General features: G+C 36.9%; 1 protein-coding gene across 1 annotated transcript; it reads right to left on the reverse strand.

The window, feature by feature from the left end:
• Positions 1 to 1,829: 1,829 nt before the first annotated feature.
• Positions 1,830 to 12,243, reverse strand: LOC103714510 (putative methyltransferase PMT20). Its single transcript, XM_008801776.4, has 8 exons — positions 11,977 to 12,243; positions 9,299 to 9,590; positions 8,341 to 8,489; positions 7,984 to 8,179; positions 6,060 to 6,270; positions 4,575 to 5,247; positions 3,330 to 3,407; positions 1,830 to 2,483 (listed from the first exon to the last, which is right to left on the reverse strand). Exons 2-8 carry the CDS (start codon positions 9,566 to 9,568, stop codon positions 2,264 to 2,266), a joined length of 1,797 nt encoding a protein of 598 aa, XP_008799998.1. The 5' UTR covers positions 9,569 to 9,590; positions 11,977 to 12,243; the 3' UTR covers positions 1,830 to 2,263.
• Positions 12,244 to 14,779: the final 2,536 nt, after the last annotated feature.

Raw genomic sequence — 14,779 nt, forward strand, 5'->3', positions numbered from 1 at the left:
TCTAGCTTTGTCTAACTTAATTAATTCTATACATAGCATTCTTTAGACCCTATAAACTTTTAGATACAAAGATTTTCGGAAAAAATAGAATGTGGATGAGGAGAACGAGACTTTAGGGGGAAAAAAATGGGAGCCCTGTCTCCTTCTCTTGGTGCACGCCCCATATGCGTTTTTTTTTATTTTTTCCGGACTACCATACAGCTAGATGGGGCCTGGCGATGAGGTGGCGCCACGACTCCCGTGGCCAGCCGCGGTCAGCGGAGCGGTGACTGGAACCCATTCCCAGCTAGATTTGCATCTCAGTGTGGAACACCCTATTATGGCAAAATCTTCCTCATATTATCTCACTTCATATCAATTGATAAACAAATTGGCCAATAATTTTTCATCGACTTTTGCCAATCTCAGATTTATAATATTGAAATTAATAGCTAAATATAGTAAATAACTTTGGATTTCATCACATTGAGCGAGATTTCGGTATTTAGTCCAGCATATCGTTTAAGACTTGATAGACTATATGGGAAAATCTTGGTTCTTTCTTCTTCTTCTTTTTTTTTTCCTTCTTTCCTATAGGAAGAGGTAAACCGTGATCTCTACCGAGATGGCTGATATTTCAGGACTGGTGAATCCTTGATGCAGACAAAAAGAAAAAAGAACGGAACTGAGTGCGAAGTTAATTTGGACTTCATGCAATCAACTTGGACCCAATTACTGATGGTGGAATAAAACCTCTAATCTTGCCAAAGATTGATTAAAGAGATAAGTCATGTCTTGCGTGGAGGAATCGAAACTTCGTCAGAATTTAGTTGTGATGGGAATAAGATGTCATTCCCACTGCCTCTTTTCATCTAGAAGACGTTTGAAGGAAGTAATGTGGATATGTGATCGTTGTCAAACGCTAGTATGTATCAAATGTCTTAAGTTCTGCATCAAATTTTCCTGCTTTTAAGGAGTGATTCTAATGTTCTCCAAAGTGAAGGCTTCAGAAATCTCTTGCTTGAGCCAGGCTATAGGAGTGATTCTAATCTTTAAGTTTAGGTCAAGATAAATTCCTTTCTTGCTTTGAATTATTTTAGGCTCAATAGGTGGAGCTCAGGGTTCCATGGGAATGTAAACTTAAAAACATCTAGAATCTTCAACATGCCAATTCACCAAAACACCCAACTGCCATAAATGAGAAAATTATATTCAACCATGGGCTTCAGCAAGTACTGATTTTAAGTTCACAGATCGAAAATAATTCTGATCCTAAAAAGATATCAAAGAGCAGCATCTTGGCTTACACTTACAAGCAAAACTTCCTGTGCTAGAGACACTAACAGAGCTCAAACTTAGATACTAACTCATCAATTCCCTGTTATCGACCTTATTTAGAAAGTTCCAGTCTGAAAGCCACTCCATTCTCAGAATAGTTATCATTACATATTTGAACATTTTAATTGATTGTGGTATCATATTATTTTAAAGCAGCCCCCATTTGCATTCAAGACTTTCGAGGTGCAAGCACTTGTTGCATGGATGTAATGGTTGCTGCCCTCCCAGTATTCCAGTGGCACGCCACATTGAGCTCAATGTAATATAATTTTAGGATCTCAAACTAGAGATAAGGAAGAAGAAATTTGTGATCTTCAGCAGTTGCCTGGCTCATGAGTGAGGTAGTGATTTCAGGAAAAGCATTATCCAAACAAACAAACAAACAAACAAACAAGCAAACAGAAAGACATACAGACAGACAGAAAACTTTCTAAATTCTAGTATTGAGCTGCAATCTGATATGTTCCTTAAAATCCTTCACATTTAGGCATGCCAAAAACTCCAACAGGCCATACTTTCAATCTTTTTTTATTTTCGTAAAATTATGAACTTTAGATCCACACATTGTGGTAATCAATGAAAGCTTCCAAGTTCATATTTCACAATCTTGAGGTGAAAAAGATAGAGAAAATGTCCGCGAGTCTACACACAAACACCTGATAATGTTTGAACATACATTTTGCTCTTTTCTAATGATATTTGCCCTCAACCAATATCCCCCAAAACTTATCAAAACATATGTAAAATACAATTGACTATGAGCCTTGCACTGAGAACACGTTACAAGGATAACATTGTTGTTGTCCTTTGATGAAGAATATGAGCCCCAATTATGAAACGAGGAGTCTGCACTGAATTGAATATTTCCATTAAAAGAATTTGAAGATTTTCTATACCGTGTAGTACTACGTGGAATTTTGCTAAGCCTTCGTTGGCTCACACAACTTTATTGCTGACTGTTCTTCGCATACCAAAGTTTCTTCTGACATATTAACAGCTTCTCTTTGTCTGCATTGTATTCAGTGTCATGTTTCTGACAATTCCATCTCATCCCTTTGGCAATGGTTGCTATAGCATCTATGAAATAGCTAGATTCAAGGATTATTACATATCCATTTGGACGCAGGATTCTGTCCATCTCAAGGAGCACGTACTTCATCTCACATCTGCCAGAATGGTAGAGAAGATCGGGACATGTTAAACATGGCGATATGGTCAAACTTAGTAAATACAAGTAATATGAAAAATAAAAATTGGAAACATGAGAGAGAACAAATGGAAACCATGGTAACTAATAGGGATTTTCTTTCAATTGAAGGCTGTTTGTTTTGATGAATGCTAAGAACCATGTGCTAAGTGACAAAATTCAGGAAAATCTGTCATCATTGTTGGCGAACAGCTTTGGTTAACATGCCTCAACTACTAGGAACAATTTCCGTCATTGGTGTAGTCATAGTGCTTCTGTAATAGAACTTGATCTACTAAGTTCATGAATATAAGTCCAAGTGTAAAATGAGCTTATGCTTTTACATCTTCCTATAACAGGGAACCTCTCAGTGCCTTGGAATCAAACACATAGCCATGTCTCTCATCTGCTGCTATAAGGAGTCTTCTTAGCTTCTTAGCTGGTGGTGTCATTGCTTGGTTTCTCTTAAGGTTTCCCTTTGATGCCATTTTAAAGTTAACAGAAACAATTTCCATAAAATGTAGAGGGTTCTCTTCTGACAAAAGTTTCCCTCTACAGAGAACAGAGCTTGACCATCAATAGGCATTTCCAAACCTAACCAATTTGGAGCTAGAATATAAAATATTTTGCATGCTATATTGTATTTCTTCCCACCCATGACGTTTTATTTTGCTTTTTTTCTTGCGAACTGCATCAATGAGTTTTGGAAGTTGCTAACAAGCTTGCAAAATGAATGGGTAGCGGAGCCTTTTATGACACAATGTTCATTTACATCAATGAGCTGTGCTAAGAGAAGGGTTAAAAAAAATGAGACTCGAATACTTACCTGTGGCTTTCTGCAGTAAATAAGCCATCAAGATGCAACAGGTCATATGTTCGAGGATACGTTGAGAATGCCTCACACCTGAAAAAAGCAATATAAAAAAAAAATAACTACTGACTCATTTATTGAAATAAGTAGAATTCCTGTCATGCACATGTTAAAATAAGGAATACGTCAGAAGCATATAGTACAGAATGATGTTTGCTAGCAAAGCATGCATTTTGTAGCAGAAAAATGTACGATAATGCAAGATCAGAGGCTTCTAGAAAGATGGACCATGTTGCTCTGTAGGAGTAATCTCAAAGATAATTGTGTGGAGCAATAGATGGACATTACACACAAGCATGTCTTGGCACACAGGAAGTCAAAAAAAATCATTACATAAAATATCATTGCTATCAAAATATCGGTACAAGAATTTTACAACACTAAATGAGAGAGCATAAAATATGTTGAGCTGAAAGCCACGTAGGCAGAGTCATGAAAAAGATAGTTGGCAATATGAGCAAAACAGTCTTTGAAGTTCCAGATTCAGGATAGTTCGCAGAGAGGCTGAACATGTGAATCACCTAAGAATGTAACATAGTTAACAGAACAGTAGCAGGAGAGGCTCATACATGTATTGCAGTAAATTAGATTATCATAAAGTCTGCTCCTTTCCAATTGTGCCACTTAACTCCAAATGCAAAATTACAAACTCTCAAAGATAAATATTTGAATGAACTAAAATTTGGGACAGTACATTATGCTTCTAGGACTAGAAATCTTAAAGCAGCAGATATCGCATGGTGGAATACCATTGCAACTATGGCTATGAAAAAATCTCTTTTAGCTTTCCAATGATGAATTACAATGACTCTAGAATCCCATCAAAGTCAGAGAGAGAGAGAGAGGTTGAGAGAGTTAACTAGTACCAAAAAGGAGCGCCTTCAACAGAGTCTTGTATCATCAAAATCTTCAGAATTAATGGGTTTTTTTCCCCATCAACATCCGGATCAGATGATATCGATCTTCTAAGGACTTGCACGCATATAGATGCATAAGAATCTTTATTGTTATTAATTCACAGAATTAATTCAATGCATCATGCATTGTTTCAATAAATATTGTTGCACGTAAAAAATTAATGCACAGTCATTTGGAATAGTTTTACATATGTATGCAAGTTCATTTGAAATAGTTCTACATATTTATTTATATCTATATGCATGTGTAAGTGATGTAAATATGTATCACATATCAACTTACCAATCATGATAGCTGCCAATCAGCCCCCTGTCATAGACCACACCAAGGGAATTTACTCCATAAGAAGAAACAATGTTCATTACCCACACAGGGGAATTGGTAAGTGCAGCTGCAAACCCTCCATACAATGTATTCATATCCATGATATTTCGAATTTTATCAGTTCCGAGAGCAGGAAGCAAGGTCTTGTAGTGCTTCACCCTCACCTTCCATTTACTGTCATCGTGCTTGAACCCACCAGAGCTCCCACTTGGAACCATAGAGACACGCTCTGGAGTTATATGCAGCCGTTTAGGCCATTTTGGAGTAGATTGTAGCCCCAATCTCTTGAAGCTTTGGCTTGGTGTAGTTATGCAAGAGCGGAGTGGAGTATACCATGCCGAATCGCGATCCATGCTGTCATCACATTTTGGTGGGAAAGAAGCTGGAGTGAGTTGATTATAACAGCTATTATCTGAAGATTTTTGCCACACAGCAATGTCATCTTTTTTATTGTACAATTTGAAACACATGCTTGCTAGCAACTTCTTTAATTTGTCAAAATCTGCTTTCTGTTCTTGCACTGTGGTGTTCCACCCACGCCATCGGTTTTCATAGTTTATAGGTGGTCCAGAGAGCACCCAGAAGCCACCAGGCCGAAGAATCCGGTGTATTTCTAGAAGGTAAATACCATCTGAAACATAATGGCTGATATTTAGCATGGTGTATTAATGCAAACATTCTAAATGTTAAAACTGGCAATCCTCTCCCTCTCACACCCACACATGCATACATGTAAAATAAAAAAGATAAAAGAAAAACTGCATAACTACTTCATGGAAAATGACAAGCAAGACATAAGAATTATCCAGGTGACTAAAATAGGAGCCATTTGTACCTTCTAAACAAGAGGAACGAAAAGCAGAAAAACAAGTATGCACCTACTAGTTATATTTGCAGAGTATTTATGAGAAAGTTGAAACATTTGCAAGGATATGGATTATAATTTTAGCAATGCAATGCATTAAAGGCCATGGAAAAATGAAGAGAAGTGCATTATATAATATTGATACTTAGCATGGGACCATGCCAACTTAAAAAAACAAAAAGTTAAGCATGTTGAAGATAATTGTTATAATGTATGAAGCACAGATATTAGGGTCCCCAAAAAAATATAAAATGGGATACTTTTCTCACCAAAAAGTTTAATATTTAAAAATTTATTTAAATGGCCCATTACATGAATTTTTGTTAAAAAACGGAATCACTAGTGCAAAGCAACTGATGATAATTCAACTTTCTTTCTTTTCAGCAAATGAGGTCGAGAAAAAATTATTGTTCCCATTCAGATGCATAATGATGAGCATATATGCAGTACGTTTTCCTTTAAGAAACTTTTTTACGACATCTCACACCTGTTTAAATTACTTTTTGAGATATGAAATTCCTCAGTACAGATACAAGCATTCTTTCATGATCAAGTGAAACGAGAGGAAGGACAATTACCAAATTCTGCCCATGGGATAAGGCATCTGGAGCAGTGAGCCATATCAAATGAATTGGATGGGAAAGGAAGACGTTGAGTAGAAATGATGCCTAAAATTGCTGGAATGCCACGTTCAAGGGCAAACTGTACTTGAGCCTCATGATTGTCTCTAGGTGCAAGAGAAACAGTTAAAATTCCACGGTCTAATAAATCACCTCCCCAACTTGCAACCTATTAAAGCAAGTGAGCAGTATGGTTAAATTTTGAACACCAAATACGCATGACAAATGCTGTTGGCAAAAATCAACATAATGGCACTTCTGAGATATTGGAACCAAAAGCTTTAAGTATTAGAAGATTCACGCAACATAAACAAACTATATTTGAAATATCTAAATGATTGATTTAAGCATCACAAACAATAATTGTTCATTGCCTGTCCTAGAAGAATGACACTAAGAAATCTTTCCTTTCTGCAATACTTGATTCCCTTGAATACCTTCCCTTACTTCCTATATTAAGCATGTTGAACCATATACATTGTACAATAGCTTTAACTTTTTGAATCTATAGTGAAGCTACTTAGATATGTAAGCAGAAGCTACTTGGAGAAAATTTTTCTGCTCTCGATGACAAATAATGAACCACTAGCAAGGACAGTGGAACCATACCGAACTGCTCGGTTCGGGGCATACCGAGTCGTACCAGCAACCAATCGGGATGATTGTAGTCTTCAGATTGAGAAACCGGCAAAGGAAGGGAAGAGTGAGAAGGACAAAGAGGAAAAGAGAGAAAGAGAGGGAGAGGGAGGGAGAGGACAACAGTGTCGAAACAGGGCCGAGGGAGGGGGGAGAGAGGGCTTTCGGCAGCTGCTGCCGATTTTATTTAAAAAATTTAAAAATATATATATAAAGAGACCGAAATCCTTGTTTTATTTCGAAATAGGGGCTCCATCCCTATCCTGCACACGGACGAGTGAGGGCTTCGAAAGACCCCTCCCCCCACCCTCTGTCCTGTTTCGGCACCATTGTCCTCTCCCTTTCTCTTTCCCTCCCTTCCTTCCTCTCCCTCTCCTCCCTCCCTCTCTCTCTCTCTTTTCCTCTCATTCCTTCTCCCTCTCTCCTTCCCTCCTCCACCTATTTTCCTCTTCCCCACCCTCTCCCGCTCTCTCCCTCCCTCCCTCCCTCCTCTCCTTACCTCTTTCTCCTTCTCCCTTTGCCCCTCCCTTGCTGGTTTTCCTGCCGGTTCATACCGAAACGGCACGACACGAGGGCGTACCATACCGTACCATCTACCTACTAGCACGGATGCATGTTCTAGTACTACAAACCTTGACTGTTAGAGAGTTTACAAGATTATGTTGAGTTGTTAAGGTGGGTATATTAGGTACATGTAGAGGAAACTAGTAGACTCAGCTGGGCTCAAGCTTAGGACTTCATCCATTCAGAGAAGTGTACCCACTCACTAAACTAGCAGTTCTCTGGCACTTGGACTCACCCTCACCATGTCCATTATCTAAACATTTAGAAAAGGAATCAAAGGTACATACAAGAAGACCACAATTGGCATTTAGAGTCATATTATACAAAATAATCCAATGGGCAAGTAGAGTTGCAGCATGCAATCTCAAAGCTCGAAGAAACCATGGGCAATGAACTGATGTATGGGAGTTTATTCCCAAGCACATATACATATACATATACCCATACACATAACTATATATACATATATATTCATTTTAGAAAAAATATTAAAACAGGGATACAGGAAGAGAATAAATGACTATAGTGTTGGTTTGATTGTTGTTCCCACACAACTCTGCACCATAACATCTACCTTGTCAAAAACCAAATTAGTTGCAAGTAGATATTGAAAAGCACAAAAGATAGCTGAGATAAACATGGTAATTACTTTAAATACAGAAAATAGTTGGTCAGAACTTACTCCACACCCAGTATCAATGGCAGTTCGGATGGTTCCATCATTCATTCCAGGAATCAGTTTTTGCATCAAGTCAACATAGGCACCGACTCCATTGGGAAACATGGTGCCTCCACCAGGGAAGAAAAATTTTTCACCTTCTTTCCTCAGCCAGTGTTGATTAGATTTCTGATTGTTTATCCAGTCATAAGGTACATTTCTGAACCATGTACATGAACAGAACAAAGTACTCATCATTTCACCAAGACGTGAGACTAACACTTTCATAGTTGATTATGACGAAATTTGGGAATAAACTATTCAAGGAGATAACAAACAAATCAATAACTTGAAAATAAAGATCTATAGATGATGACATACCTGTACCAGCACTCATCTCTGCTCTTTGGCCATCTGATTGGTGGCTTGTATCCATCAGGAGGAGGCACTAAGCATTGTTTCCTTTCAGTCAATGGTGGACAATGGCGTTCCATGAAACTAAGCCTGTAATTACCATATTTCCTCCATCTCTGCACCCCCCCCCCCCAAAAAAAAAAACAAAAAAAAAGGCGAGACAAATTCATAACAATATGCAACCTTCTTTCTAGCACAATAAAATTTTGTAGGCACCAATAATTGCAGCAAACAATGTGAATATGCATCTCAGCAACAAATATAGATTATTTATGTGGATGAAAGTGCACCATGTAAATCTCCTTATCTTAGCAAACAAGCAAATATACAGCATGCATAAGCACCAAGATTAACAATCCATGGGTATGTTTGCATGTAAAGCTTAAGCTTTATACAAAAACATCCTACGGTATGTTTAGTTGCAAGAAAACCATGGGAGAGGAAAAGGAAAAGGAAAAATAGGACTTCTCCATGGAAAATGAAAAGTTTTCTGGAAAAGTAGATGTAAGGTTTCAAGTTTGTTAATTTTCTAATGAAACAAACAATCAGACAATAAGATTTTCCAAGGAAAATCAGTTTTCCAAGCAATTTTGCTTGGAAACGTAACCTTAGATTAAAAATATACAAAATCCTGGTCTCTTGAAAGAGTAATTCCGCTTGAGAGTTTCATATTTTAAGAAGCATAGAAGTATCCACACTGAAAAATTTACAGCCAACAACCCTTTCCCATTTATTTTGGATTGTCTTAATGAATCCTATTGATCTGTTCATATCCATCAAGGGTAAGTTTTGCGACATTGTAGTACTTATTAGAAACTTAAATCTATTTAGGTATCACCTTATATTGCAGCTTCTATGTTTCAAAGAAAATGGAAAGCAGAAATTGTATATACCTTAGGGTATGGAAAGCAGAAACTGTATATACCTTAGGGTCTGTACATGGTGTGTAATCTTGATAATCACTACTACACTCAGGGAATGCAAGAGACTTAATTTGAAGAGGAGCCACTGCAGTTTCCTTGCGAGACTGAATCACTGGTGTCACATCCTTCTTAAAAATTCGGTCCTTTTCAGAGCAAAATATGCCCCCAAGATAGAATGAGAATCCACATAGTACTGTAAACATTAAGGTCACAGGGACTATCCTGGAAACTTTATCAGGATAAGCCACTGGCTTAGAATCTTTGTTCTTCATTTTATATTCTGGAATTAGCAACCTGCAGGGAAGCAACGCAAAATATCTTAGAATGTCATAAAGCAGAACCAAAAATCCTCACCACTTCCAGTTAAAAATACAATTACAAATAAACTGCAGCATTGGCACATATGGCGAAGTATTGTCATCAACATGAAATTCTTCCTAGAACTAAAAGTCATCTAGGCTGAATAAGTAGAACAAAACAGACAGGGACAGCATGGATAGGATCATGATCTATAAGGCAAATTGTTACATTCAGCGGAGGAATTTAAGGAACACAAAACAGCTTCAAAACACAACAATAAGTAGGGCATAATATTGCACGAGTACGAAGTGCACAAATATAATTATGTACAGAACTTCACAAACAAACACTTTGTTCTTAAAATGCAAGAAAAGAAGCGTAAAGACAAGCCAAACATAGTGCATGTGAATTTAAATCCATAATAACACAACCAAGAGGAATGAATTGATAAGGCATAGTTTTAATGTATCACCATGTAAATACTGCACTTTAGGCACGAGCACATAACCTACCATAAACAAACTCTGGCAAACCCCTGGCTTACAAATCATAATGTTGTCAAAACAAACTAGGCAGTTGATTAGTTGTTAAACTCAACACTTAATTATTTTAATATCCATGACAGAAAGCAAATAAAGAAGCACACAACTTTCATATCTGTGTCAAAAGTAAATAAACAGATCATGCCATAAACTTTTAGAAATATATCCTTGTACTACCACACACAAAAAACAAGCACATTCAGCCAGAGAAACAATATGCACAGACAAATGAAGAGCCCAGATCTGGAAAGGTAATTATCAGTGCAACCCCAAACAAAGAGACCATTAATATGTTCTTGCAAATATACACTACATGAGATTCAAGATTACATGAGCTAGATCTATCAATTAAAAGAGAAGTAATTACCATTCTCCCAAAATTCTAAAAGTTCAGCACTCACGTTAGATTATTCTCCCTTTTATTCCAGTAAGGGAGGGATTACCGTCCGAGCAATTAAGATAATGAAAGAACTAGTGAAATATATCTATCTTTTATGTGAAAGAAGACGTCAATATATATTCATGGATAGATCTGATCACCCCACAGCAGAATTGAGATCCAATAACAGCAGATCTAATTACCGCACAGGTGAATCTAAAACTAGAGAATTTAACAGTACGAAAAGAGACAAATCAGATGGTAATCAGTGCTTCAACAAAATTATATATAAAATTAACAAGTAGGCTGTGGAAATTTTGTTTAAAAGATTGAAATATTTGTTGATTAAGGAGAAGCGGAGCAATGGTCAGTCAAGGGATCCGATTTTGGGCAAAAATCCAACAAAAATAGACAGTGATTTTAATTGTCCCTTTTTTTCTTAATCTGCACCGCGACAATTTCTAAAAAAAATCATAAATGTTATGACATGTAAGTAAGACCAAACCTAAAACGTACTGAAAGTCAATAACACTGTGACTCACCAAACAAACAAAGAATCAATACAGATAAGGAAGCAACAAGAAACTCTACAAGAATAACAACTTTCCCAGATCAGAGAGGAGATGGATGGATCCAACGTCAAAGACACTAGTCAAATCATAAAACTTCAGACCAAAGCTCAACAATTTAAATTATCAAATACTAAAAGCGGAATGATTCAGGGCAAAGCAAAGCTAAAAGATCGGCCAAATTAAATAGAAAAGTTTAATCTGTTCATGTTATGAAACTCCGAGGGAGAGACAGACAGAGAGAGAGAGAGAGAGAGAGAGAGAGAGAGAGAGAGAGAGGTTTATACAACCCAATTCCTATTCCCACTCAAAATTCCACAAACCCAGTAGAAATAGCACTAAAACGCAGTAAACACATCAAAGGAAATCCAACAAACAGGAAATTGCCACCGATCGCCGCCCCCCGATCTGAATCTCTCATTCCATCACGAAATGGACCCAAAAAAAGCATAACCCAATTCGAGAAAAGGCTTATAAAACCCATTCGAACTCAAAACCCAACCGTAAAACCCCAAGTCGATTTAAAAAATCCAGCGGACCCAGCTCTCAAAAGAAACGAAGTAATGCGATCGCTTATGATCCAACGAAATCCCAGTTACACCGATAAAACCCCACAAATTCCACAAACAGTTCTGCAGAACAACTCGAAATCGAGCACTGCACCTAATAAATCCATCAAAAGAAGGGGGAAAAAAAAAGATGACGAATCTCCAATCAATCAAAACACCCGGCTCTAAAACTCCAGCACTGTTACGAAATAAACGAAAACAGAGGTTCGAACTTGATCGAAGCCAGATCTATGAGAGAATAAGTAGACAAAGAACGAGAACGAGGCGATAAAAGAAGGGCAGAACAGCAGCAGCAGTAGCTCTCTGGAAGAGAGAAAGTACCTCCAAGATCGCTCTCTTTCTCTCTGTCTCTATTCGCTCCTCCAATCTCTCTCGAACCCTTTCTATCGACCAAACACCGATACAAGAGAACGGAAGAAAAGGATGAGAGGATGGGGGAATGGGGAGAGCGAGAGGAGGAGGGCGGAGCGATTATATTAGAGCATCTCAAATTAATTGCCTGGTGGCATTTTAAATTGGAAGAACACCTCTTTTTTTCTGGAATTTATAGCTGGCACTGGCCCCTTCCGCTCCCTCTCGTCTCGTGTTAAAGACCGCGAAGCGGGAGATATTATTTAACGGACCAGGTCCAGTGGACCAATCCAAACCCGGACCAATCTTGAATTGTTTGAATACAATGGTAATGTGCGAGTTGGTACGATAGATGGGTTTTTTTTAAGTAAAACGTATGGTTGCCCTGATAAATTATTTATTGATAAAGAAATTTTTTTTATTGAAGTATTCTTTTATTATATACAGTAAATAAATAAATTTTTGCTAAAAAAAGAAATTGAGATGAGTTTTTTTTATTTTGTTATATGTTTTTAGTATCTATATTAAAAAATTAGAAATTATTGTCTTTAGAGAGTCGTATATGGCTAAATAATATGCACCAAGCAAATTAATTAGTCATTTTGCAAGCCAATATACACATTTAGATAAATTGATATTCAGTTTCTAAAATATAGTGTTCACCGATATACAATATACATCTTCAAATAAATTGATGCATAGTTTCTAAAATATTATATTAACCAGTATATATATACTCCATGGCCGGCAATGCACATTCGTCGATTTTCTATAAGCTTAAGCTTATTTAATGTACACATAGTAGTGATTCAATATACATATTCAGGTATATCGATACATAATTTCTATAACATATTTTTTACTAGTACGCACTGCATGGTCAGATGATACACATCAAGCAAATTAATAATCTTGTAAGTTAATACACGTCTCTAGATAAATCGATCCATAGTTTTCAGAATATAGAATAGATAACTCGATAAGAAAGAGTATAGATAAAGAAGCAGACTGAAGAAATATATATATATATATATATAAAAATTTTTTATTATTATTTTAACTTATAAAATTGACAGACTTCTAGATAAAATTCTATTTTTTATTTGATTTTTAATTTTTGTTTAAGATATACACTAGCGAAAATATGGTAAAAAGAGAAATCTCATCCTTGTTCACTGTCGGTGTAAAGGTGGAATTTTTATAGCGTGCACCAAAGTGACCGTGTATGCTGACGGTGGGACGAATGGCGGCCCAGCATGGCCGTACAGCACTTGCATGCAATAATTTCTTGGGTCAAGGGGTGTTGCTACTGTCGGGCCTTGTGGGCCCTCCGTTTCGGTGCAGAACTGGGTCTGTTGTCGGTGGCACTGCAGAAAGTAATTTTTCAGATAAAAGGAAGCTCGTTGGAGGATCGCAAGAAAGGAATCGCTCACGCCGCTTCAGGATCGGTTGGGTTCTGTTATCGAGGGAGGGAACTTCCCCATTTGGAAACTAAAATTTTCCATAAAACCAGGATGGGGTTTAATCTTTTAATAATAAATAAAAACATCAGGGCATGGGCCCCGCAAGTGGAACCCGAGTTGTCGGTGGGTCAACTTCTCATGTGCTCGGATCCCGGTATTCTCAGGTCCCTCGGAATTAATCCACTGTTAATCAATCACCCATCGAGTAACTTTAATTACGTCCATGCCACCCACACTAAACCCCACAAGTTGACGCTCACATTAGAAGTAAGAATTATATTTCAATTTTTTAAATAAATGTCATTTCTAAATTTTAACAAAAATTAACACAATAAGAGAAATATGATCGCAATGTTTGCTTAAAGTATTGCTTATCAAACAAAAAAATATATTCTTTAGTTGGCATGAAGAATTGAATTTAAAAAGTATATGGCTTTTGATTAGTTAAATAGTAGAAAGATTAAATAATATTCATCATTTTTTGTAATAGAATAACAGAACAGATTATTAGTAAAACTCCAAACTTCAAATAAAATTGACTATGAAATTTATTTTTTTATACCCAGATCACCTCCAAAAAGAAAAAAAAATTATTATTTTTTTCAAAAAAATAGTCCAGATGTGAGTGTGGTTTACTATGAAGTGTGGACTTCGGAAGAGGTGGGTATTAATTTCCGTATGACGATCGCTTTGATTTTTTTTTCCTTGTTTTTTTTTACTATCCCGAATCGCGGAGCCGCCACCATGTGGGGTCCGCTATCGGTATAGATTTCACGCCGAAGCACGTAAAACCGTAATAAAGAATATGGGGATGCCGGATGGATGATCACGACCGTCTGATCAAATATTGATGGATCTGAGTCCGTTCGCTTGGACGGTGATCACTTAAAAAACAGAAATCAAATCCCGGTAACCTGAACTGGACGGTTCCAAAGGGCAGGCGTTATATCTTTACCTTCCCGCGCTAATCCACCGTTTAACCGCGCAAAAATTGCTTTGATATTTGTGCAAATGGATGGGCAAAAAAAATTAAAATATTTTGAGATCTGTGCAAAATACCATCGATCGACAAACATTAATTAATTTTTAATATAAAAAATGCAACCCGAACCCAACTAGATCTAGATTATAGCACAAAGAGATGTTTAATACTCATTGAATACCACATTAAAATAAGTGAAACATCATCTATCGGATCATTACAAGAATTACAAGAATTAATACCCCAAGTCTAGATTTATCGTGTTGAAATATTGATTGAGGAAACAATTTGTGCTATAGATTACAATTATAGGTTCCTAATTTCTTTC

Source organism: Phoenix dactylifera, chromosome 3, assembly GCF_051530095.1.
Source record: "Phoenix dactylifera cultivar Ajwa chromosome 3, Ajwa_hap1_PhDact_Kaust_v1.1, whole genome shotgun sequence".
Taxonomy (NCBI): domain Eukaryota; kingdom Viridiplantae; phylum Streptophyta; class Magnoliopsida; order Arecales; family Arecaceae; genus Phoenix; species Phoenix dactylifera.